Genomic DNA, 27,207 nt, shown 5'->3' with positions numbered 1-27,207 from the left:
ATCTCCAGACGACAAGAGTTCCAGGGATCAGCTGCATAACCATGTGAATGTACTTCACAGTATCGAAGTGCACACTTACAAACGGTTAAGGCAATAAATTTTGCTATGTGTATTTTACTACGATTAAAAATAAAGTTGATTAAAAAAGAAAAAGCAATGATAGTTAATATTTCCCGAGCATGATGTCATTGGTTTCATTCTACAGTCATTACAACCCATGAGGGCGATACCCCTATCTCAGTTTTACACGTAAGAAAGCTGGGGTCCAGAGAGGGTAGGTAACTTGCCCAAGGTCACACAGCTGCTGAAGGGTAGAACGGGGCTCACCCCCACATGGTCTGGCTCCAGAAACCCCGCTCTGAACCACGAGCACACGGAGGAGAAGCATTCCAGAATTACTCATGTCCAAAGGAGGTACCAGCGAGAGTCCCAAATTTGGACTTTACAGACCTAAACTGACTCTCCAGCTCTGCCACATGCTGCGTGCAGAACCCCACACTGAGCCTCAGTTTTCTCACTTAAAAAGTGAGAAGAAGGATCTACACTAGTGACCTCAGAAGGCTGGCAAAGGATGGCTAAGAGGACGGCATCTGCAAACCACAAAGCTTCCTCCCCATGCCCCCTCCTGCAACATCAGACGCTCAGGGAGAAGCCGCTCCAAAGGAACACTCAGATGCCAACACACAGGCTGGTGGTTACCTTTTATCAAGTGAGCATTTTTCCGTGGAAACTGTGGAAAGAAAAGTCTGAAGAAGCAAATAACCATCACCCTTACCTCCACTAGCTCTGCATCTCTGAGAACGTTCCAGGGCACCAGGGTGGCTGGAGCAAAACCAGAACAGGCAAGAGTGGCAAGAGATTAACAGGGAATGGAAGAAAGTATACAAGTGGGTCCAGGGCACTTCAGAAACAAGCAGACATAACAAGTGCAAGAAGAACCACCTGAACCAAAAATCAGACCCACAAGAACAAGGACAGTTCAATTTTTTAAGAGAGGCAGTTTAATACCAACAAATGACTGCAAGAGGGGTTGGCAAACTATACCCCCTGGGTGAAATCCAGCCTGTGGTCTATTTTACTGTAAAAACTGTACATTTTAGGGGAGGGGGGGGGGGGGGGGGGGAGGGGAGGGGATGAAAAAAGGGAGAGGAAGAGGAGAAGAAGAGGACGAGGAGACAGACCAACTACAATGCCTAAAATACTTACTTCTGGGCCTTTACAAAAAAATAAATATTTGCCAACCTCTGGTCTCTAAGATATAATGGAAAGTAAGTATCTACTTCTTGTCATCTGAAGGCATAATGAGGTTTGTGCACATTTTGGAAGAAAACCAAACACCAAGGCAGAGGGCTGCCCAGATGCAAGAGAGGAAGACACCGAACCATCCCCACCATGCAGTGACATATAATACTACACGAGGGGTGGCAGTACATGCCAAATTGGGCACAGAAGCAGGCAGCTCGGTGGGCGCCCAGAACCTGACGGGAAATGGGTAGAGGTCCCAAGAGGTAAAAGTGAAAGGAGAGTTCTGGAAGACATGTCTGCTTGAATAAACCCAAGCTTGTTTGAAAACCTCTTGGGTGGGCAGATCGGACCCCCACCTCGTGCTGTCACCAATCACTGGAAATTTACCAGCATTGTTTCACCTTCCTAATTTGCTGTGTGATCTTGAGCGAGTGACTTAAGCTCTCTGTTTATGCTTTCTCACTTGCAGACTGAAGATCATAAAGCATCTAGCATATCAGATTGATATGAGGATTAAATGAGTACATGGACAGTTCTTCAAATGCAAAACACTACTTAAATGTTAACCTTTTTCTTCCTTTTTTAAATCACCCTCTACCTTACATTTCGCTAACTGGTCCAGTTCAAAGACAGGGAGATGGGAGAATTCACTCCATCTGCTTTACTTGTGAGTTGATCTTAGATTGTAGAGCCAGTGATGGTGCTCTATTCGCCAACTGCTCTCTTGGGGTTTCTGCAGAGCCCCCAAGAAGGGATGGGACCACATGAGGAAGAGGCAGAAAGGGGCATTATTAACAGACCCTGGAGAGGCAGGCAGGGGCAGGTCACGTGGGGCCCTGCCCATTGTGGTTTGTAAGGCTCCTCAATTCTTCTCGTCCCAGTGCTTCCCCACAAAGTTGCCAAGGTTAATCCCAAGAAGTAGGTTGGCCCCTATTAGCCATGAACATCCCACTTGGCCATCCTTGGGACGTGAACAAGATGCGGTCCTGATTTCTCAGGCTAATTACCCAGAGACCCACCCCGGCTCACTGGACCCGGCTCACTGCCCCCACCCTCGAGCCTCCCCACTCCCTGCTCAGCTTTCTCTGTATTAGCAACAAGCCTGAAACTCTGCAGAGCTATCAGAGATTACTACAGCCTGCCTTGCAGAAAATGCTGAGTGGAACGAAGGAGGAAAGAAAAAAAAAGAAAATTTCTCCTTTATGCGATTCATACATGGGCAAGAGCTACAAACAATTCAGGGCGCTAAAATTAATGCGCTCCCCTGCCAATGAGGAAAGGGTGAACATCAAGGCAGACTGTAATAAAAACGTATTTAACGTGTACAGCACATATTTATTCATTTTGAGAAAATCTGCAATGCTGCCACCCCCCCCATAAAATCTGACCATCCTACTCAGCTTCTATTCTTATCCCTTGCTCATTTGCGTAATTTTAACACTGCAGAATATAACTAGCCTAAGAATATTTTTTTATAATTACACCCATCACAGGAACTGTCAGTATCTAATGAAGGATAATTTCAGCTATTATAAGAAGCTTAAAAGATCATTTTCATGAATAATTCGTAATATGAATCATTAGATTCAAACAATGTCAGAAATTTCAAAAAAAGGAGAAAAAAAGGAAAAAAATATTTCAGGCGTCTGAAAGTAACCATCCCTCTAAAGGCAGAATCCAGCTTCTGACGTTCACAGAACAACACGACATACGACAGATCTTCGTATGAGGGGAGGAAACATGCAAATTGACTCATGTCACTTCCCACTTTAAATTTTTCACCAGCTTCCCAAGCCTGCGGATAAAACCCAAGCCTCTCTGCAGGTCACATGGAATGATCCTTGCTCTGACCCTTCCCTGTCTCTCCAGCTTCTATCTTACCTCTTCCTCTCTCCAGGAAAGATAAGCTGTCTGAAAATGAAACAAACCTACCAGAACCTGAAGCAGGACAAAGGGGAAGAGACATAAATCTTCCTGGTAAACTGCCTGTGCACCTGGATCCAGCCAGACCTGCACCCGAAGAGGTTCTCTGAGATAATACCCTTTCTTGTTGGCTTCAGTTGGCTTCATTGTTTGCCAAAGGGGGGGGGGACATTCTATTACTAAAATAAGGCTGCAGGCCTCAACAGACCCAGAGGGAACAGCAGAATCACAGCTTTCATAGCTGGTCAAGGCCGAAGTCTGCAGAGCACTCAGCAGAGGACAGAGTGGGAGTTAAGGCTGAGCGGGGGGTGGTGACGTGTGTGAACACTGGGGTCAGGGGGTGGTCAGGATCAACGTATGAGCAACTGGGCTAGACCCGAGAGAGGACAAATCACCTGTGAGGTGGCTTGGCTAACAGGTATGTCCACACTGCATGGTGGCAAAGCCCCAGTATTCAGTCTCTCCCGGGAAACACACGAAAACCAAAGCACAACTCCCATTTCCAAAGGAAACTGGTCTGTATCCCACCTTGCACTATAAAGACATTATGCTTTAAAATATATATGAATTTTCATTAAGAAGAAGAATGTTTTTACCTTAAATAAGGAAGGGAAGGAGGAGGAATGGCCTTGACCAACAGATAAAATATCAAACTTAACTAGATTACAAGATTCCAGAATATTACCCCTTCCTAGAAAATGGTGTTTCTCAAACCACAGGTTGTGTCCCTTTCGTAGGGTGGTGAAAATAATTCAGTGAGTCACAATTGATGTTTGTCAACATGGAATAGAACAGGATACAAAACATGAGAATGTTTTGCCCGTAGTGAAGGTTAAGTATTATTCCAGGAAGGTTGTGTCTCAATTATATACATACTTGAAAGTGTGTACTTCAAAAGCCTATTTCTTACTGTGAGCCAGAGTCAAAAGAGATTGAAAATCACTTTTTAAAAAAATGTCAGATCCCAAAAAAAGATGTCAGATCCCAAAAAAATGGTGTCAGATCAGGGAGAACATTTGATGACATGACATGTTGGTTTCAAACCAAAAGGCAGCTGATGGGCACAGAACCCATGCTTTCCCTCAGTGACCGTACTTCTGTAAATCTTTCCCACATAAAAGAAGCAGCCCAGGATATAAGAATACATGTAGGGCTTCCCTGGTGGCACAGTGGTTGAGAATCTGCCTGCCAATGCAGGGGACACGGGTTCGAGCCCTGGTCTGGGAAGGTCCAACATGCCGCAGAGCAACTAGGCCCGTGAGCCACAACTGCTGAGCCTGCGCATCTGGAGCCTGTGCTCCGCAACGAGAGAGGCCGCGACAGTGAGAGGCCCGCACACCGCAATGAAGAGTGACCCCCGCTCGCTGCAACTGGAGAAAGCCCTGGGACAGAAACGAAGACCCAACACAGCCAAAAATAAATAAATAATAAAATAAAATAAAATAAAAAATACATGTATACAGGGGTTTATGAAGCACTGTTTGTGATGGCAAAAACGTGGAATCAAACTAAATACCATCTATGGGGGAATGATTTTAACAATCACAGGACAGTCACATGATCAACTCTGATATGCAGATATTAAAAAGAATGACTTAGATCTGTATCTATTGATCTGGAGGAAGATTCATGACTGTTCAGTGATATGCTGTTACCTGAGAAAGCCAAAGTAGGTCAGATCGGGGGTCAGCAAACTTTCTGTAAAGGGCTAGGTGGTTTTCAGTTTTTCAGGCCATGTGTCTCTGTTGGAACCACTCAACTCCTCCATTGTATAGACAAAGCACACAGACAATACATAACAAATGGATGTGGCTGTGTTCCAATAAAACTTTATTTACAAAAACAGATGGCATGCCCATGGGCCATAGTTTGCCAACCCCTGATAGAGACTGTAATCCTATTTTTGAGGGGAAAAAACTGGAATAGGTAGAACAGGTATACTTACGTTTGCAGAGTATAGATTTGCCTAAGTTCACATACATCAATTTACCCTGGTTTTCTAACGTGGGGAGCATTAAGGGAGATTAACTCCTTTATACATCTCTGTATTATTGGGATTGTTATAAAAAAAATACATATAACTCATTTTTAAAATTCCAATAAAATACTCAATTATGAAAAACAAGCTATGAAGTGATTGCTTTCACTGACATCAACTCTAATATATTAAACCAATATTTTTTATCACTGCAAATAACAGAAGAGACCTTCTGTAATTCATATTTAACTGAATGCCAACTGTCGTACTCTCCAGATAGAAATTACCCAAGGAAGGTAAAAAGTATGATAACAAGTCATGGGAAACCAAGAAAATACTGTAAAGTTTATTTTCCTCTCCCTATGGGAGACTAAACGATATAGAAAGAGCAGTTTAAAACTTGATCTCTTAAACCTGGGATCCACTGTTAACTGAGCCAGGTAGTTACTATCCATGCCTTACAGACGGCGCAAGTGAGTTTATGCCATCTGAAAATAACATGAGCATTAAGAGCATTAAGCCAAGATTTGGACCTGGGTCTCAATTCTAGTTTAATCAAATTCTCTTGGCACTGACCCAGCTGATCAGTAGGATCATGGTAAATCTAATCCTTCATGCCACAAGGGCACCCGAGATTCACAGGGGAAACAGGCATGGGACACAAAGCAACTGGCTACCTTACTTAAACATGAAGAGGAGGATGACTCCTGTTTCACCCAAACAGGGGGAGAGTTTCCAAGTGCTGAGCGGAGACCATCTTTCACATTTTACCTCTCCCCATTTCTCCACTGAAACTGACCCCATTACTGCCATTGCCCAGAAAGCTAGCACTTTGTGCCCACTTGCTCATCAAAAGCAGAGTAGCAATTAATTCACATGTGTGGCAGAAATGGCAAGTATCCCCTAATAGCCAGTGTTTCTTATGTAGTAAGAAAAACACCAATTTTTGCTGGGCACTTGGACATCTGGGCACAAAACTAAGAGACTATGTTTCCCAGCATCCCTTGCAGGCAGGTACGGCCACCGTAAAGTGTCATGAGCTAAATGCAGAAGAAAGATTAGTGTACTTCAAGGCTTAGCAACAGAAACTATCCAAAAAATAAACATACAGGGGCTTCCCTGGTGGCGCAGTGGTTGAGAGTCCGCCTGCTGATGCAGGGGACACGGGTTCGTGCCCCGGTCTGGGAAGATCCCACATGCCGCGGAGCAGCTGGGCCCATGAGCCATGGCCGCTGAGCCTGCACGCGGGAGCCTGTGCTCCGCAACGGGAGAGGCCACAACAGTGAGAGGCCCGCGTACCACAAAAAACAAAAAACAAAAAACATACAGAAAGGAAAAAGATAAAACACACAATAAAGGCCAGGTTATCTGCCCAAGGTAACACCGCTGGCAAGGGGCAGAGCTAGAACCTTCCAGGCCAAACCCATGGACTACACCTTCATGCTCTAACACAGGATGGGCAGCCTTCATGAATGCTGTCCTGCTTTCCTCTGGAAAAGGGGTAAGGAAGGAGGCAAGACAGCAGTAACCAGCTTGTATGCCCATCAAACCCCACTTCTTGTCATCTTGGCACACATGTGACTGGTTACTGACAGGACCTTGGCATAATTTAGTCATTTTATATCACTGCCTGATTTTACTGTTAAAATCCCTATCAATTATTTGTTATTGGTGTTTTTTTTTTAATGTCATCAGTTTTCTTCTTAGCCCATGAAGTCCATGTGTCAATTAGGGGACTGAGAGATGCCCAAACTTTTCAGGCAAGATGTGTTTATCCCAAGAGTGTTCACAGCATAGTGCTATACTCGTCTGGAAGGATATACTCCAAAATATTAACAACGCTTGAGGGTTTGTGATTTTTATTTTCTCCTTCTTTGCTTGTCTTTTTAAATTCTCTACAATGAATATGGCTTCATTTTTTAACAAGGAAAGAAAACACAAATTGTTATTCCACAATCAAGTTGCTAAAGACAATTCTCAGGCAAGCCAGGTGAGTTCTGGTCCAGGGGTATATGTGTGCTTGTGTCTATTCCAAATCCTTCATTTTACTCAGAAGGAAGCCAAGACCACAGAAGCAAGGCCTCAAAACTGTGTGCGCACCATTGCTGGTCGCCACCCTGCTAATGGCATTATAATGAGACAAACCAGATGCAAATGAGGGCAAAAGTAATTAAAGGTAGAGCCAAGCTTGGCCTAATTGGCTCCACCTGGTAGAGGAGGGCGTTTTGTTTTGTTTTGTTTTGTTTTGGAGGGACTGGGCCTCAGAAACAGACTCTAAGTCAGAAATGGAAAGGTAATGGGGAGCGCAGCACAGACCCAGAATGCCTCCCAGGGACTCGGGTCAAGGGCATCCAAGCAGCACATCACATGGCTCAGCATCCACATCGTCGCCTGCTCTGCCCACCGGCTTGGCTGCCTGGGAGAAAACTGGGACTGGAAAGACCAGGCACCCCCCTCTCCTGGAGCCCAGGTTACTGGACCCACCCACTCACCCCCATCTGTGACCTCCAGAGGGGCAGACACTGTGTGTCATTCACTTCTGTTTCGGGGCCTCAACGATCCCGCCCCCCACCCACCAGCTGTGTGCCTTGGGCAGAGCACTTGACCATGACGGTGGTAATAACAACAATCTAACACAGTACATGGAAAGGACTTTAATGTAGACAGTTTGACTCCCCTATACTCTCTCTCTGACCTTTCTTGACCTCAGTTTCCCCACCTGTAGAGTGTGGATGATAAAGAGAACCCACCTCACAGGAAGGTGGCCTCTGAAGCAGTTCGCACAGGACCTGGCATGTGGTGCTTAACCCACGTTAGCTATTATTAGTATTTAAACTCAGTAAGTCAGTCAGTCCATCACTCATCAACAGCTACTGATCACTTACCAGGTGTACGGAATCTGTTTCAGGAGCTAAGTGTACAATAGTATCAAAACCAAGTCAGTCCCCACTGTCACAGAGCTTATATCCTGGTAAATGTTTATGGAATATGTCACTAAAGAAAGGAAGAAATTAAAATTTTAAAGCACAAATTACACAGCAATACTATAGATCTGGGAGTGACCAACTAGGGGAAATGATGGTGGGGACATCATTTAGGCTTCCTGGAGCAATGATATCTGACTGTGACTAGGAGGTATACTGGGCAGAAGGAAGATTCTATACTGAATGAACAGAAGGTACAAGGGTGAGAAGCCATTCCGCAGAGAGGGGTGAGGAAGGAGTGTATTTCTCCTGAAACGCAAAGAATGAAATTGAGGCCATAAACCAGTGAAATAACCCCAGACCAAGAGGTGGGCTTTATCTCTTTCTAGGATGTCTATTTTTCTATTCAGTCCAAGAAAAAAGAAAACATTTAGACAAGTCACTCTCCGCCGAGGTAGAAGCATCATTACCCACTCAAGCAAAGCAAAATGACCAGTTGCCTGATGAAAACTGTAATTAGAAACTTAAAACAGAGCAGTTTTCAGAACCAAAGTTCTGAAACAAACTCATTTAACAAAACAAGCCACCTGTCAGCTTCCAGGAAGGGGAGGAGCTGAACACCAACGGAGACACTGATTGAAAAACTGCAGGATGAGAATCACAACGCCGAGACAGCCCTAAAAAGTGACAATGACAACGATAAGTGTTATGTCTGGCCTAGTCCTCTAAGGAGGGAGCTGAAGCACTCCAAGTCCTCCTGTTCTGTTTCTGGGCCTTTGTTTCCTACCGAACAATAAAAAGGAAATGAACAAAAATCATGAATCGATACTTGGCGTTTTCAGGCAATTGTCTTTGCAATGACTTATGAGAGGAAAGCATCCTGCAGGGGATAAAATCAAGTGGAGCAAATAAAACATTATCTCGTATGGAGGTCTCCAGAGAGACATGGGCCACTTTTAGAACCAGGGAATGGATTCTCTTGCAGCTATGACCCTGTATCGTTGATGAAGCTTTGCCCAGTAGTGATGGCACTAAGGGGTGGCTTGGGGGGACTTTAGAAACATCCTCCTCCACCCACCCCGGCAAAATTGTCATCAGCCTCACCTTCCTCAAAGCCACCTGGGGCAAGGACTGCGGGCTGCCTACCCGATATCCACTGTCCCTCCTTCCCTATGTGCCAGTTAAGCAACCGTGTTTCCCAGCTTTCCTCACAATTAGGGGAGGCCCAACAGCATTAAGCAGAAGTCATTTGGGGCGAAAGCTGCTAAAAGAAAGCTTATGATCCTTAAAGTTTTAAATCCTTATAGAATTCAGCTGTGAAATGCACTCTCTTCCCTTCCCCCTTCTGCATCTATCTGCCTGAAATACAGATGTGATGGCTGGAGCACTAGCCGCAATACATTGATAGATACCATGAGGCAATCATGAAGACAAAAAGCCATGTACTGAGGATGGCAGAGCAAAAAGAAAACAGCAGCCTGAGTTCCCAACTGCTATGGAATCATCACACTAGCCTTGGACTAGACTACTTACTTCTAGACTTGTGTGGGATAAGAGAAAAACTTTATGGAAGTCAGTCTTGTCTAGGTTTCTTTTCTTTATGCAGCCAAATCTAGTTCTACCTGAGACACTATCCCAAGGAAACCTACAAATTCCATAAAAACAGAGCAAGACAATGCCTCCAAACCCCCTTTCCAACAAAACCACCAAACCCCTCCTACATAAAAATTTTGGTGTTACCTCCATTTCCCACATCACTCCAGATGCAAGATCATCTGTTTTTGCTCCCCAAATCCCCTCTTGTCAGAATTCATCTCTTATTTCTGGGGGCCTGCCCCTCTGCATTCTCAATTCAGAATGTTTGGATGGGGCTGCTCCCACCTTACGCCCTCCCTTCCAGGAAAGGGCATGTGACCATGGCTAGGCCTATCAGAGTTCTAACTCCCCCCCGCCCATGCCACCCAAGTCCCCAGAATTCGTTTAAGTGAGGCCTGCCACCCAAGCTGGGCCATCAGAATTAATCTGGAAACATCTGTGCGTGCAGTCAGTAAGGACACCCTCAAATGCATTTGCAACTTTTAAGTCTTTTCATTAATATGCAATCAATATGGAAATTTATCTGTTATACCTGGGTGGTGAGTACATTGGGTGATGGGTACATTACTTCCTGGACCTCTCCAGCAAGTCCTGATTTTAAAATATCAAAGCTTTGGCCCCTGTCCCTGGGGCATCTTCCTGGTGCTGGCAGTACCGAGTGCTTAGCAAGGGCCAGGTACTGGGGCTACCTGTTCGGATTTTTATTTAAAGGTCAGGAAACTGGCTAATCACACAAATATTGTTCTACCAGCATAACGGACTACAAAGCTTTCAAAGAGGTTTACTCTACAATTATCACCATAATTATTCACCCACTTTCAGAAATTAATGTACAGGTGTTCTGCTAATGGTCCCTGACCTTCCACAGCCTGGATGCCCTTCAAACTGCATCTCCAACTCAAAATAATGTCAACAATTGCCTGGTACTTCACATATGTCATCTCTTTTATACTTCATAAAATGCTAGGAAGTCAACATTATTATCTCTCTGTTCAAATAAAACCACTGAAGCTCTGAGATTAAAACTCATTCCAAGACTTCGGAGCTGGTAGATGATAGGGCTGAGGTTCAACCCAGATTCCCCCCAACTGGAAAATGTGTGCCTGCCTTTTGCCTCCAAGCCCTGCTATCGCCTTCTCCATGCTCCTTCTCAAGGCAAAGGCTTCTCTTTACCGTGGAAGGAGGAGCCTTCATTGAGGAAGAAGAAAATGTCTACAGCACGCCTGGTCCACACACACCACTGCTACTGAGAAGCGGTGAGCCAGCGCTTCTGTTTGTCCCCAGCTGATGTCCAGTTCCAAGCACCTCATGCTCTGACCCGGCTCCCCATGTGGTCCATGACTGGGTTTCGGTCACCCACCAAAGACAGGGGCATAGAGTGGGTTTTTCTCAGGATAAAGTTAAAGGGTAGAGGCTAACCAATCAAGCCAGGCATCCTAGGCAGAGGCTGCCCCTACAAAGCACCTCTCGGTCACCTGTCACACCACCTCTGAGGCCCAGAGTGATGCAGCGTATCTTATCACCTAGAACATTTCCGGGAGAATCAACTTAGGGCACTGGGGGAAGCATGGACTTGGCTTACACCTGGGTAGGAATTTTGGCTCAGCCACTTTAGAGGTGGATGACTGTAACGATTAATTTCTTGCGTCAATGAGATTCAAGGTATCTACCACAGGCCAAGAATCAAGGAGTACCGACACATTTGAAGCACATTAGCACACATCACTTCATCAATTTGAAGGCAGTGGTTCCAAGTGGCCCAGCACTGGGATTCTTTTTAGAACTCCCCAGGTGACTGAATATGGAGCCAAGATTGAGAAGCACTGCTCCTCGTGGGGGAAGATGGGAGAGTGGTTTATAAGGAAACTAGTGGGGAAGAGCTCTCTCTTCAGTTGGGTTGCTGGGAAGATTAAACCAAAAGCTGCTGGCAGCTTTCTGCCAGCATAAGAACACCTGCCTGAAAATGGAGCCAACACATGGGGGGGGGGGGTGTGAAGCTGGGGCAGTACCTCTGCATGTACCTCTTCCCAACTCTGCATTCAGTGACATCGTGTTGACAGCTTGAAATCAGCCACAATGGAGCACCGCCACCATGGACATCAGCAAGCACTTTAAATCAGAGCCTTCCTCCCTTAGACAGCTAGCTGTTAAACATTCACCAGCACCACACTGCCAATATTTGTGGGCGAGGGGGAAGGGAGACAGAGTTGAGAAATGAAAAAAATCAAAAACAAAAAAACCTCCTAATGATATTGTTTGAGCCCCTGGATCAAGCCATTCCTGAAGACAGGCACTCCTGGACTTCCACTGTTTTCATTTAAAACAGATTGAATTGGACTTTATGACTCTTGTAATCAAAAGATCTCTGAATGATGAAACCCTGAAGAGTCAAAGTCATGTGCTAACTGTAGTCACAAGGAGCCAAAACTATATGTGATCAGAAGAATCTGGTTGGAGGCACAACTGAAGGAAGCGGTTACACAGGGTACAGCACGTTATCTGCAGCCCTAGAATGAAGACCCGTGACCTCGCCCACTGCTGAGCTCTCCCTGGCTGCCGTGGGTTTTCAATCACCTAAATGCCAGGAGGCCAGGTCCTACAATAGCTCCTCTCGGATTTCTGTTCATTCATGTTATAAATGTTTATGGAGCACATCCCTTGGGTCAAGCACTGTGCAAGGCACTGTGAACACAGCTGGGAAGAACAACAGGCAAGGTCCCTGCTCCTGTGGACTGTACACTGCAGGGTGGAACACAAACAGTGAACAAGGAAGGGAATAAACAACCAGATACTGTGAGGTACTGATAAAGGTGCTGTGATGAAGATAAAGGAAGTAATGGAACAAAGAAAGAAGGAGGCAGGGAGGTCAGAGGAGTTGACATCTGAACGGAAACTGCCTCACAAGGCAGAATCAGTCATTCAGAGATTGAGGGAGAAGCTTTCCAGCAGAAGGACAGCAAGTGCAAAGGCCCTGACGTATTACTTAGTCAAGCCCGGTGTGGCCGGGGCCGAGAGAGGGAACAAGAGGGTGAGGGGAGGTGGGGCTGGAAAGTAGGGAAGAGCCAGATCACACCAAGTACCACAAGCCATGGTCAGAAAGTCTGGACTGAGTTTTAAACAGCAGAGTGATGAGATCTTATCAGTGTTTCCACGAGGTCCCACGCTTATCCCAGTAGAACCAGACACAGACACATACACACAAGACTCATGACCTTGCTTTCCTTGCAACCAAAGCAGCCTGCCTCAAACAAAGACATCTCTACCTCTGTGCACACAGGGGGCAAGAACATGCGGCCACCCAAGGGGAGGCGCCAACACCTGCGGTGACTGAGACTGAAGGATAAAAGGGTACACAGCACCGCACGCACCCTTGAAACATGCCAGCTCCAGGAATCCTCTCGCCCATGACCGTCCATCTTCACAGAATTAGGCTTCTCAACTGTCCCTCCCCACTTTCTGGGAGCCCAGGGAAACTGAGGCCCCAGGGAGGGCATGAAGCACAGGCAGCAGTGGAGTGGGCATCAGTGGGCATGCCACACGCAGGCAGAGACATGACACGGGAGACAGGTTGATGACTTCCTTTTTTTGTTTCTTTTTTTTCTTAGAGTAAATTTTTAAAACTGTTCCCAAGCCTCCCTCATCTGTCAAGTTCCTCCCACTGCATCTCCTACCCTCACTGCCAATTACTCTGATTGCCACCAGCAACGGGCCATTTCTTCTCCCTCTGCCCCTGAGCCTACGGCAGATGAATTAAATGGCGATGCCGACAAGCACTTGCAGTGTTAAAATCCATCACCACAGAACAGGACTGCGGTGGCCGGGACAGGTGATGCTAGTGGAGTGGACCTAATGAGACGGAGGGCGGCCGGGAGGAAGGGCCTCACACCACAGAGACAGACACTGTGGATTGGGAAAGACTCCAGAGAAATAACAGTGCTTCACCAAGACAGAATGGACTCTGCACCCAGTAAAGAGCTAATTTTTTTGCCGTGGAGCATACGAGCTTTGTTAACCCAACTGAAGCTCAAAAACAGGGGCAGGGGAGGTTGGTGAATTACTGCTCCTGTTAATAGTACGTTCAGGGCTGAACAGTCACGCCAGGCACTGCTGGATTCAGGGGCTCGAAGGACACGATCAGCCCCTGATTCCTCTCTGCCTCTCGGCCCAGCTTCTCTCTCCGGGTGACGGCCTCATGCCCAGGCTCCACCTGGAGACAAGGTAACCACACTGGCCCCAGCCTTCCAGGCCCAACAGGAAAGAAAGAACTCTTGACAGCCTAGTAGAGTCCCGAGACCCGGCTGGAGCCAGTCAGCTGAGGTCAAGTGCAGAACGGAGGGTGGAGCCTCACCTACCTCACTGGGCTGACCCTGAGCGAGGACGCTGGTCTGATGAAAACTGGAGCACGTGGGACCTGACACCGCGAGGCCGCAGATGTCCACCGTGCACAGGCAGACGGGAGAGGCAACCGGAGCCGTGTGACAAGGGCAGACTCATGCACTTCTGGAATCCCACGTTCGGCTGCCCCTGGTAGGAGAACCTCTTCCTTAATACAGAGAGCAATCTCCAACTCACAGGCAAATGCTCCTTGGGAGAGCCTGGGAGAAGCCCAACGTGCAGCAAAGCATTCATGAGAATAGCCCCACCCCCGCCGCGGGACACTCAGAGAACCCAGACTCCCCAGCTGCACACGCAACAATGACCACACCCAAACAGTAACGCCAAGGGTCCACCGGACAGTAAGGCCACAACCATACAGCTCTGGAGGCTTCGTCTCCAATGTCCAGAGCTGGCTGGTGACAGGAATCATCCACCAGGGCTGACACAAGTGACCCCCAGGGTGGGGTGAGTGTGACCTGGGACAAGGACTTCCCTGTCTTGGCCAAACACATCTTGCACAAAGGGATGTGGCAGAGGGGTGGTGTGCTTTCCTGTCCCAGATGTGGCTGCAAATCAAAGACCACAGCTCTCCCTTGAGGTCCCAAGTTTGTCCACCAGGTGACCTTTGACCAAGAAAACCAACCTTTAAGACATCAACCTCCCACCACAAGCTCCATAAGATGATTAGATGATCCCCATGTCCATCCAGGCAATACCTCAACTTAACTGAATATTTATATGGGCTCCCTATGGCTGCTGTAACAAGTTACCATAAACTTAGTGGCTTAAAATAACACAGATTTACTATCTTGAAGTTCAGGGAGTCAGAAGGCTCAAATGGGTCCTATAAGCTAGACTCACGGTGTCAGCAGGACTGCATTCCTTCTAGAGGCTCTAGGGGAGAACCTGTTTCCTTGTGTTTTCCAGTTCCTGGAGGACGCCCGCATTCCCTGGCTTGTGGCCCCTCCTTTATCTTCAAAGTGCATCACTCCTACCTCTGCTCCTGTTGTCACTCCTTCTCCCTCTCCAACCCTCCTGCCTTTCTCTTAGAAGGGCCCTTGTGATTACACTGGGGCCATGTGGATAAACCAGGATAATCTCTCCATGTCAAGATTCTTAATCACATCCGAAAAGTCCCTTTTGCCATGTAAGGGGGTATATTCACAGATTCTGGGGATCACGACATGGACATCTTTGGAGGACCAACATTCTGTCCACCACAGCATTTTCTAGATCCCAGCATGTTATCTGAATTACACCTCTTCACAGCTAATCCCCACAACAACAACCTATAAAGTATATACTATTTTAATAAATCCTAATTTTACAATTGTTCAAAGGGGCCAGGAGAGGTAAAGTGAGATAGTAAAAATAGTAATAATAATAATTATAACATTTATTGAGTGGCTACTACATATCAGACATTATTTTAAAGGCTTTCCATGTACTCATCTATCTCATCTTCCCCCAAAACCCTATAAGGAAGGTACTATTACAATTCCCCTTCTACAGAGGAAGCAACTGGGGCACAGAAAGTTACATGGCCTCTAAGTCAGTAGCCCCGGGCAGTGCTCAGTGTCTTTGGCACAGAGGTCATTCATTCACTCACATCCATCATGACGTGCAAGAAGAGTGTAGAATGCACAGTGTTTCCCAAACGTTTTGGCCATGACTACCTTTTTCATGGGGACATGTACAGGGACTAGGATGAAGTGACCCCCTTGGAGAACGGTCGCAGCTACAGGTGAAATAAGCCTTCCTTCCATTGACACAGCCTTTCTCCAGATGGACAGGTGTAATGAAGGAGGTGTCCACTCACTGACCCACACTCCTGCCCCAGCCCCACTGCCCTGGCCTCTCCCTCAGGAGGCACCAGCAGCTGCGGTCACCACAGCTCTTAGCGAAGGGCCCCCACCTTGGGCCATGTTTCCATGGGGAGACATCCATCATACTATGCTCTGGGCCTCACTCCCCACCTCCTACCCGACTGGTGAGATCCTGCATCAAATGGAGATGATGTATTAAAAAGGGAAACAGCTCCACGGACTGTCTTCCCTCTTGGTCCCCGCTGGGTGAGTGTAATTCTGCAGATCCAACAATGCCTCACAGTGGGGGTCCCTGGGTCTACACCTGGGAGGCAATGTATTGGGGAGTGTGATTCTGGCTTCAGGTCAAGCTGGAGTTTCCAATCAACTGACAGTAATAAAAATGTTATTTTGGGGGCTTCCCTGGTGGTGCAGTGGTTGAGAGTCTGCCTGCCGATGCGGGGGACGCAGGTTCAAGCCCTAGTCTGGGAAGATCCCACATGCCGCGGAGCAACTAGGCCCGTGAGCCACGACTGCTGAGCCTGCGCGTCTGGAGCTTGTGCTCCGGAACAAGAGAGGCCGCGATAGTGAGAGGCCCGCACACCGCGATGAAGTGTGGCCCCCGCTCGCTGCAACTAGAGAAAGCCCTCCGACAGAAATGAAGACCCAACACAGCCAAAAATAAATAAATACAATTTTTTTTAAAAAAATGTTATTTTGATCACTTTTTGTCTGATTCCTACATCGGTGTTTCATAGAGAATTTGGGGGGAAAGAATAGCCATGATAACCTCAGAACTGAAACAAAGTTACCTACTAACCTCTTAAAGTTTGTCAACAGTCTATTCTAAAGGTTCATTTTAAGTTGATTTTTTTTTCTTAATCCTGAAGGCACTTCCCACAACAACTATGAATATAATGATCCCAATATAGCCCTCAGCCATCTATTCAGCCCTGAAGGCATTTGGGGCTTAAATGACTTTTCACTCTTTCCCCTACTGATGAGCTCAGTTTCGTAAACCATCTGTCATCCAAAAGACAGAAAAATCTTTATCCTCAAACTAAAAGGTTTCTTTCGTGGAAAATGCATTCTGAATTCCCACCTGAATTTGGGAAGCTAGTACACATCTCTATGTCCACCTAACGTCAGGAGCCAAGGAAATCCTGGATCAGAAAGAAAGGACTCTCCCTCTCCAACCTCTCCCTGCCCCTGCTCCTCCAACTCCCCAGAAACCCCAAGCCCCCCCTAGCCTGGCCAGGACACCCCAAGCTGCCAAAGCCTGACAAGGGCACCCCAAGGCATCCCAACCTGGCCAGGGCACATACTCAATAGTTTTCAACAAACTGAGTCAGCATCTGGCTGGGGTTGAGGAATGAGTCCCAATTCCTTTGAGTAGTAGATGACACACTTAAAAATTAGGTGAAAGCTCTGGAAAGGCCAGAGTGCAATTTTTGAAAGCATGCCTTTTAATGAGGCTGCTTCCTAGTGTCTGGCATACAGCTGGTGTTCACGAATATTACTTAAGTGGAAGAAGGAATAAACTGCAGGACTTAAACAAGCAAACGCAGGGCATCGGTCAGTATGTGCCTGCATCTGAGGGCTTTCATAAAGACCTCCCACTAAGGATGACTCACAGATAAGGTAAATGGTCTTAAACAACCCAGTAAGAAACGGAGGGGTAAGGGACAGCAAAGAAATAGCAAAATGTGCTTCATTATCTCTGCTCTGTTCCATTTAAGGGCTACCTCATGCCTAGCTTTGGCTCAGAGCATTCAGGCTGGGTCTTAGGAAAAGGGACTCTGGCTGCCGTGAGAAACCATTCTGTATGCTGTAGGTTCTGTGTACCCGTTTTGGGGGGACTCACTCCAAAAATGCTCCTACTCAGAAATGTACTTTATAGTATTGTGGTTTTTAAACCAAATGCAAGCCCAGTGGTGCTTCCCACACCCTCTGGTTTAATTTTCTTACTGCATCAAATCAAAGCTCTGTGTGGGTAGAGTGTAGATTTCTCAAAAGGTGATGGCGTGGTCCACGGATCAGCTGCAGGAGAGTCACGTATCTAGACGTGCGAATCTAGAGCCTCAACCCAGATCTCCTGAGAAGCATATTTAATAGGCGCCCCAGGAAAAGCCTCTGCACACTAGTTTAAGAACTTCATAAGGCAAAGAAGAGGGATTTGGAAGAAAATAACCCAAATTCATTTCCACCCCAGATCCATGGACAAGCCCCCTTAAGCTCTCCTGAGGCTCCAATAATGAATTTTTTTAAATAGAGGGAAAATACCTACTCATCACAGCGTTACTGAATCAAATGTGAATATACTTGAACTTCCTTGGAAAGCGTAAAGGGCTAAACATATACTATTCATTTGAAACATATAGTGAATGGAATGAATGACTGTAAAAGCCAGGTGCTGGGGGAACAAAACTGAGAAGAAGTGAAAAGGCAGAAGGCCAGGGCAGACATAACTCCACGTAATGAGATGGGTTCCGGGAGACACGAGTAGTATCTGTATGAAAAGGGTGATGAGCCGTCACATCAAGACACGATTAACTCTGCAATGGTAACCCCCAGACTGGTAACTGTTACAGACCTAGCAGGAATGAGGCAAGGCATGTTATCCAAAAAAAAAAAAAATCAACATGTTGAACCTGATCGAGTACAAAAGCTCCAAAGAAAATTCAAGTCTTTATGATATTGCTACGCAAGCCAAATCCAGACTCCAATCTTATCTCTCTCTCTCTCTGACACAGAAAAATAACTACCATTGACTGAGCACCAACTATACACCGGGTGCCATACTAGAAGCTTTGCAGTCATTGTTTTGGAAAATCCCCACAACAGTCCTCGTGACATTGGTGTGATTTCCTCTTACACTGGTGTGGCGTTTCCTCTTCCAGATGGCAAAGTAACTCCAAGAGGTCAAGTCATGGAGGGTGCACCTGAAGTCAAATCCAGGTCTGGTTGACTCCCAAGACCTGTGAGCGTGGAGCATCCACCTCTCTGTTAAAATGTCCACACTCTGAGAGCTCATTTTTAAGAAAATCTTGTAATGGTCAGTTGGTTGAAGTTTGCAAGACCCTTGAGCCAAAGTTAATTAACTATCCCTTCTTCAGGCTGACCTGAGAAACATTTTAGTAGAGGCATGACAGTTAAAGTGCAGGCAAACTGCACAGGGAGGAAGCATATAGCACTACTTTATTTAGTGAGATCTTGGTCAAACGATCATTTTTCTATCTACCTGTATTTCTGATTAAGAGTATTAATAATAATAGCTAAAATCTACTCAGTACTCACTCTATGTAGGCATTATGCTAAGATGTCTACATGGACTGCCTCATGAGGTAGGCACTGTCAACTAACCTCATTCTACAGATGAGAAAACTGAGGTACACAGAGATTAAGAAATTTAACCAGAGCTGGGGTTGGCGCCTGATCAGCCTAACTCCATAGCTCTGATTCTCCGCCACTCTGACGTTCTGTTGCTTTCACCCCTGGCCTGATGTGACTCAATCGTGCTGAAGGTTCACTACCTTGCAAATGTTTCAAGACTCTAGATATAAAACTCCCTAAGTACACAAACTGATACAGTATTGCTAATAATCTGGCAAGTAAGTCTTATAATATTATGCATTTAGCAAGAATACAGAGCAGGGTTTTCCATTTAATTGATTTTCTGGAACCCTAGCCAGCCCCGTTCTTCTAATTCATCTGCACATGCACTCATCCCATGCTGAGTGTCTGCTATGCCAGGCACAGGGGCGATGAAGATGAAAAGGTGTAGCCCCCTCCCCACCCAGGCTCTCTCTGCCCCTCACCTTCAGCTGTTTGACCTTCTCTTTTCAGCATCTGGACAGCTCCCACGTATTTCTTCAGTTGGACTTTGAGCACCTCGTTTTCTCTGCAGGTACAAGAATGTTAGAAAAATATATTTAAAAATTGGCAACTTAGACCCAAGGAAGGAGGAGAATCTGTGTAAAGAAAAATACACAACGTGCATCTTATAAATATTAATATATTCTCTGTTTTAGAGATCATCGCTGGAAAAGACTATGTTAGCAAAGGCACGTTTGCAGAATGCCTTCGAGAAATGTTCATTCGTGATGGAAATAAGCATTAATTGGTTGCGGTGCCCACAGATTCAGGATGCTGACATGTGTTGCCCTCAGGCTATTTGAATCAATCTGTTAGATGCCTATTCTGTGCCAGGCACTCTGTAGTATCCTCTCCATTTACAGAAGCACATAATAGGTACTGTTTACTTGGGGAACACTCAGTATTTTTATTAACTACTCCATGTATCGAAAACTTCCTATTTGCCAGGCATCACGTGAAGTCTTTAAGTATCTCATTTAATCCTTCCAAGATATATATTATCACAACACCCACTTTACAGATGAGGAAAGTGAGGTAGAATGAGAAGTGGCTGACCAACTCCAGCGGCACCCCATGTAAGACTGCAGAATGAAACGTGGAACTCAGGCGATGACAAGACCCCACTCTACTAAATTCACTCCCCAGGTACCCCAGGTGTGGAACAGGACATGAGGGTCAGAGAGAAAACTACCATTTGTTGAGTATTTACCCACATAGCTCAGACTTTACACATGTGACCTCACTGAATCAAGCACACGTGTATTCATTCACCCATTCTTCATTCGATGGTAACACTGAATAATGTTAAGTACCTAACGATATGTTAGGCACAATGACCCTGTAGAATTCTCCTCATTTTGCAGGAGAAGAACTGGGGCATGGAAAAGGTCACATGGCTAATGCCAAGGTCATAAGTAAGGCACACGGCCCGGACACAAGCCCAGGTCTCTCTGCCTTCTCTGTCTCTTTTGGGATTCAGAACTGGTTTCTCATTGGCTACTCCAGAGACAGGTGCCTCTTCCACATCTTTTCTTCCTGCTCCTCCCCCAACAAGGTCTTGAGCCTGTGTGCTCTTACACATGCTGGAATATTTCCTCACAAAGAAAAGAGCTTTAAGATTGGATGTCTTTTATGATTATAAAAAATAAAATGTTCATTGCAAAATACTCAGACCATCAGAACACATTTAAGAAGAAATGTAAAAAATCCACTAAAAATTCAACACCTTGAAATAAACCCCACTATCATTTTTCTATCTGTCCTATCAGCTCCCTCTCTAGGCATGCACACACATACACACACACACTGTATATAATTATTCACAGATGAAACACCTTTCACACTCTTCTAAATTTTTTTGTTTGAAGTCTTTTTTCCTTTGTTTACTGTCACACTCATCCTTCCCCATGGTAACCAACGTTAAAAACCTGGTACACACATTTCACGCCTCCTCCATGCTCACATAGTCACTACAAACCTGGTACACTTAAACAGAGTTTACTTTATGAAACCAGACCCTATTATAAATTTTTCTGCTACTGGCTTATCTCATTTAACAATTCACCACGGTAAGCTTCTGACTCCGTCTATTTATGGATGGAGATGCCATTCCTTGGTATGAATATGCCACACATTTGCTCAGTGGAAAAACTGCAGACTGCCCATCACAGGTTCTGTCTGTCTTCGATGCACCTGACTATACCTCAGCCCACAGAGACAGCACTTTGTGTTTTGCTTTTCTGCCCTGTATTTGTCAGAAAGAACATAAGTACCAACTGCAGACACTACCATATACTTAGGTGTCGCCTGAGATCTGTGCATTCATCTCAGAAGCTTGAGAGAAAGTAAAACATGGAGTCCCTTAATTATCGCCCTCCTCCTAGATAGCCTGTTACAGGTGTTTCTATCTGTGGCCGCACTTTCTCTGTGATACGAAGAGTGAACGTCTGAAGCTAAACAACTAACAAGTCTTGAGAAGGTTTGTGGGAGGGAAAACACTCCCTGATGGACATGCTGGTACAGCTGGTTTTCTTGGATCCCCTAAGCCAGATCTTGTCATTCATCCCAACCTGCTGCTAATCCCCACATGTGAATTCCAGGCACATAGTACCTTAAAACAAGCGAGAGAAAGCAATTCATGTGCATTTCTGTATGGCCTAATTTAACAACGGTTCATGCAGAATGTTGTCCGAGAGGCAGAAGAGGCAGGATCATTCAGGCAGACTGACAGGTGGGTCGTGTCCGTGTCTGGCTGCCAGGTCTCAGCTCGTTTGTTCACACCATCCAGGCCCACCCTCAGCTGCCTAGTTCACCTTCAACTCTGTAGCCAGCACTAAGGTATTCAAGTGACTGCTTTTCTTCTGGTTTGGAGCCATCTTTTAATAGCATCTTACGACTATCTAAATATCAGACCTAACAGATAAAGACCAAAAACTTTAATACAAATCCAACTTCCAACAAAATGATGAGATGTCATGGAGAATATACCATGGACGGACATCTTTAGGAACATAAATTCATCCCAGCCAACTTTGTTCCAATGAACTTGTTTGCCTTTTATGGGAAATGAACTTTCAGGTCAGTAGAACTGCTCCTGACTCAAACACCTGGAGGGTACACTGACCACCCCAAAGAGGCAACTAGCTCCTGACCCCAGGCAAGATGAGGCCTTTTATGTTTTAATTTTTATTTTGAAGTAATTATAGATTCAGAAAGTTGGAAAGATATTACTGAGAGATCCTGTATACCCTCGGCCCAGCCTCCCCCAATGGTTACATCTTCCGTAACTAGGGTGCGATGGCAAATCCAGGACTCCGACACGGTCACATCGTGTGTGTAGTTCTATCCAGCCTGGTATTTTAACTGATGGTCATAACAATCTGCAATGGGATACAGACTCAGATGACCAGAGCAGGCAGACAGATGAGGACCATGAGTAACGCAAACCAGCCATAAGACAAGAGGGTCTAAGGGGTGGGAGCTGTGGCCAACCAGAGAGTTGTGGTCCCACCAAAAGGTATTTTTTAAAAACGTAACATGTTAATGGCCCAAGAAAATAATTCCCAGGCTCTGAACGACTAATTTGCAACCAGCAACAGGTATTTAATTTGTAGACAGAGGACCATATAGAATGTTCCATTCCTGGTGATCAAGTAAGAATGCCATTTTATTTGCCACCTCATGATACAACAGGATGGGTCAATAGTTAAGAGCATCCTAACTATGAAAGGCCTCAGAAACCCTCCGAGTGTGTAAACGAGATCAGGATTGTGGCTGAGGCTCATCCCAACAGGGGTCTTCAACCCAGCACAAGTCACATCACGGGTGCCCGTTGGTCTGAACAGGAGAGAGGCAAGGTGAGCAGAGTGGATCAAACCCTGCCCAGGGCCCCGAGGCCCTGGTGTGTGTGTGTGTGTGTGTGTGTGTGTGTGTGTGTGTGTGTGTGTGTGTGTGTGTGTGTGTGTGTGTGTGTGTGTGTGTGTGTGTGTGTGTGTGCGTGTGTGTGTGTGTGTGTGTCCTGGGTGCCTATCGTGTGTGCGTGTGTGTGTGTGTGTGTGTGTGTGTGTCCGTCCCGGGCTACGCACCCAGGTGGGACTGACCAGACTCATCTCTGAGTGCAGTCACAGGGCTCTGACTTTTAACTTTTTTGGTTGCTGTTGTTCAGCTATGTTCTCTAACTGTCCATAACAAAATAATGTTTGAAAACAAAAGAACACTTTCATTGCCCAGTCTCTTAAAATTGTACACTTAAAGAAAATGCTAAGAGGGACGATGAGGCTGCTATGGGGCAGGGCCCCCCTCCGCCTGCTCCCCTCTGGGGGGAGGCACCGCCCACCTCCACGAGCCTGGGAGGATGAGACCTCTGCGGGAGGCAGCACAGATGGCTGCAGCCCCGTGAGCCAGATCTTAGGGCAACTCTCTCTTCACTTCACGCGGTGTCCTCCTCCCCGGCTCTCGGGAGTACACAGCCCAGGTGATCACCCATGACACCTGGCTCTTTCTGCAACCAATGGAGTCTTTTAATCAAATCCTAACACGCCATCTGGAAAACCATCTAGAAAAGCTGGGGGAAGGGGTGCTTTGTTGAAAAGGAACTGTCAGTGCTCAGAACAGCTGGGCTTTCCCCAAGGATTTAGCCTTTCAGCTGCAATTTCCACATCTGCCTCAAAGAAGGATGTGGATGGGGGATGCCCTCAGCGACTGCTTTACAAGGCTGAAGATGAGAAAGCCATGGGGCGAGGGGGGATGGGGATGGGGTCCAGTCTTTATTTCATGGCCCAGGCAACTGCGTGGGAATCCAACCCCACTAGGGAAGATAACCCTGCAGAAACACCCCTCCCCGCCGCCTCTTTAGTAATGATCCAGTTCTTTCAACTCTGAAGGGCAGTGGGATCCAACTTCCTCGCAGTTCAATGAAAGGAGAAAAAACGCCAAGAGAATGAACTAAAACAGAATCTCCCAAATGTGGTACATGCCCGAGATCATTTAAGGGGTTCACAAAACTTTTTCTATTTTAACACTTAAGCATTTCTTCCGGTATGTTTTTTAAAAACCGATTTTCCATTAATGGCAGTGATATAAAGAATCCTTTGGAGGGGCTTCCCTGGTGGCGCAGTGGTTGAGAGTCCGCCCGCCGATGCAGGGGACACGGGTTCGTGCCCCGGTCCAGGAAGATCCCACATGACGCGGAGCGGCTGGGCCCGTGAGCCATGGCCACTGAGCCTGCGCGTCCGGAGCCTGTGCTCCGCAACGGGAGAGGCCACAACAGTGAAAGGCCCGCGTACCCCCCCCAAAAAAAGAATCCTTTGGAAAGAAATGTGAAGGCTTTCAAAAGTGAGTGGACTGAAAGACAAATATTAAGGAATGAGTAACATGGGCGGTACACACGAAGACGGTACACGTGAAGGCACTGCACAGCGACAGATCTGAGGAAGAGAATCTTTGCTTTACATAAAATAAGGTTATAAGGAGAAGATATTTTCTTACAGTGTATTTCCCACACTGTATTCCCAGGGATGACAAACGGCTCTCAGGCAGGGACGGGGAGAGTAGAGTTAAGTATGTTTAGGAAACGATGGCGCTAATCAACATTAGGAAAGTTCCCTCTCCCTCCCCCTCCTCCCCAGGGCTCCTCAAGCCTTTAATATATTTATGTACACTGACCACCTAAACTCCTCAAACCTCACAGTTTGTGAAATGCTGCATTTTCGCCTTGGGCACAGCCCTCTATGAGCGGGAGAGAAATCTCGGTGGAAAAGAACCACGTCTATGTTAGAAAAACACTGCCCACGTGGACTGTGGCAGAGGTGGGCATTTGAGATGTTTATACCTCCTTGAAATCCCTCTGTGTGAGTTAAGAAGTGAGAAGCAGTTCAGTGCCAAGACCTCCTACGGGTAAAACTGGGGCCTCATTCAAAACCTCCCTACATGTGTAATAGGAAATACGCTTTTCTACCCACAACACGAGAGTATCTGCCTCCGAGTGGGGCTCTGAATGTTCAAGATGTTGCAGACACAACGTGCTCTCGTTCAACCTGCATGGCAACTCTGCGAGAGTTATTACTCTCATTATACAGATGAAGGAACTGATGCTCAGAGAGGCTCAGCAGTCGATCAAAAAATTCATGCAGCTATACAAGGCACGGCCACAATTTGCACTTAAGCATCTCCAAGTCCATGCCCTCCTTCCTCCTCCCTGCCACATACTTGGTCTCAGTGGATCATCAACAGCGCCTCACAAGGTTGGTTTTAACTGGGCTCATTTTGCAGATAGGAAAGCTGAGGCCCACAGAGTGAAACAACATACACACACACCTGGGATTCCAACCCATGTCCTATAACTCCAAAGTCTCTGCTGGGTTCATATAAATTTAGGGAATTAAATGAACTGGATAAAGTTGAAAACTTAAAGCCTTGAAAGAGTCCATTGGGAAATGAGGGCGGATAAGCATGGGTCTGCAGAATCTCTCGGCTGGTCAGACTGCTGTGCAAATGTGAACGGGATTCTCCTGATCAGCAAGCTTTGTTCAGAGGTTAAGGAACTGTCCTAGGGTTACACAGCCTCTGCTGCCCATCAGCAGACATCTCACAAATGTAAGCAGTTGGTCCGAGGTGAGCTTTTTCCAAATATGAATCAACAGCCTCAAGAACTGTATAACTTTTGACCCAACAACTCCACTTCGAGAAAACTATGTCCAGGAAATAAGAAGGAGCAAAAGGCTCAAAACATAAACATGAGGGCTTCCCTGGTGGCGCAGTGGTTGAGAGTCTGCCTGCCGATGAAGAGGACACGGGTTCATGCCCCGGTCCGGGAAGATCCCACATGCCGCGGAGCGGCTGGGCCCGTGAGCCATGGCCGCTAAGCCTGCGCGTCCAGAGCCTGTGCTCCACAACGGGAGAGGCCACAGCAATGAGAGGCCCGCGTACGGCAAAAAAAAAAAAAAAAAAAAAAAAAAAATACACATGAGGATGTTGTGAATGTTATCAGAAAGAAACTGGTTACAAATTAAATGTCTGACACGGGGGGAGTGAAGAGATAAATTATGGTGTATGCACCAGTAACAGGACACTATGAAGCTGCTGAAGTTGTGATGAATATACATGTTAATTAACACAGATGAACATTTACATACACCATTACGTGAATGCGGCAGAGTACAAAGAAAGTATATTTACTGTAATCCCTCACGTATATTTATTGGTATATGTTTGCGTTAGAAATATATATATACCACAATGTTAACAAGGCTTATTTCTGAACGATGAAATTAGGAGAAAAATATTTAATATGCCGTCAACACACTTTACTAGCACACTAGAAAAAACAAGGTATGAAGAGTAAGGTCAGACTTACAGAAAACAAAAGCAACCCTACAGCTTAACATATACTTAGTGGTGAAAGACCGAATGTTTCCCCATGGGACTGAGAGCAAGCTAGGAAGTCTCTCTCCTATTCAGCACACTACTGGAGGTTCTAACCAGTGAAATGAGGTTTCTTTTCAAAGGGCATGCAGAATGAAGGGAAAACTAAAACTGTCCCCACTGGCAGATGACCTGATTTCTTCAGAGAAAATTCCAAGAATCTACAAAAAAAAATCCTAGGATAAGTGACTTTTTCCAGGTCAAATATGGAAATTAATTGTATTTCTATATATTAACAATGGACAATTAGAAAGCAATATTATAAAAAGAATCATTCATCATAGTTCCAAAAGATGAAATACACAGGTGTAAATCCAACAAAACACGTGCAGGATCTGTACGCTGAAAACTGTAAAACACTGATGCAAGAAATCAAAACAGAAGTACGTCGATGTAAATGCCAGGTTCACAGACTGTAAGACTCAAAATAGGTAAGATGTCAGCACACTGATCTATAGGTTGAATGCAAGTCCAGTAAAAATCCCAGCAGGGTATTTTATACATATACACTACCTGATTCTAAAATTCATATGGAAAGGCCAAAAAAAAAAGTACAGTAGCC

General features: G+C 45.9%; 1 protein-coding gene across 4 annotated transcripts in view; it reads right to left on the bottom strand.

Moving 5' to 3' along the window:
• SNX29 (sorting nexin 29) overlaps positions 1 to 27,207 on the bottom strand; it is a 549,826-nt gene that overhangs the window by 328,131 nt on the left and 194,488 nt on the right. For all 4 annotated transcript variants that reach the window (XR_003793181.1, XM_029220773.1, XM_029220775.1 and 1 more), the window contains one exon: positions 19,667 to 19,749. Coding sequence is in view for 3 of the 4 variants with exons in the window: in XM_029220773.1 (XP_029076606.1) it covers positions 19,667 to 19,749 (83 nt within the window). In the remaining variant the exon portion in view is untranslated. The remainder of the gene's footprint in view (positions 1 to 19,666; positions 19,750 to 27,207) is intronic.

Source organism: Monodon monoceros, unplaced genomic scaffold (assembly GCF_005190385.1).
Source record: "Monodon monoceros isolate NGI ecotype Baffin Bay Population unplaced genomic scaffold, NGI_Narwhal_1 Super_Scaffold_13, whole genome shotgun sequence".
Lineage (NCBI taxonomy): Eukaryota > Metazoa > Chordata > Mammalia > Artiodactyla > Monodontidae > Monodon > Monodon monoceros.
The sequence above is the reverse complement of the archived record's forward strand: the minus strand, read 5'-3'. Positions and strand labels throughout refer to the sequence as shown.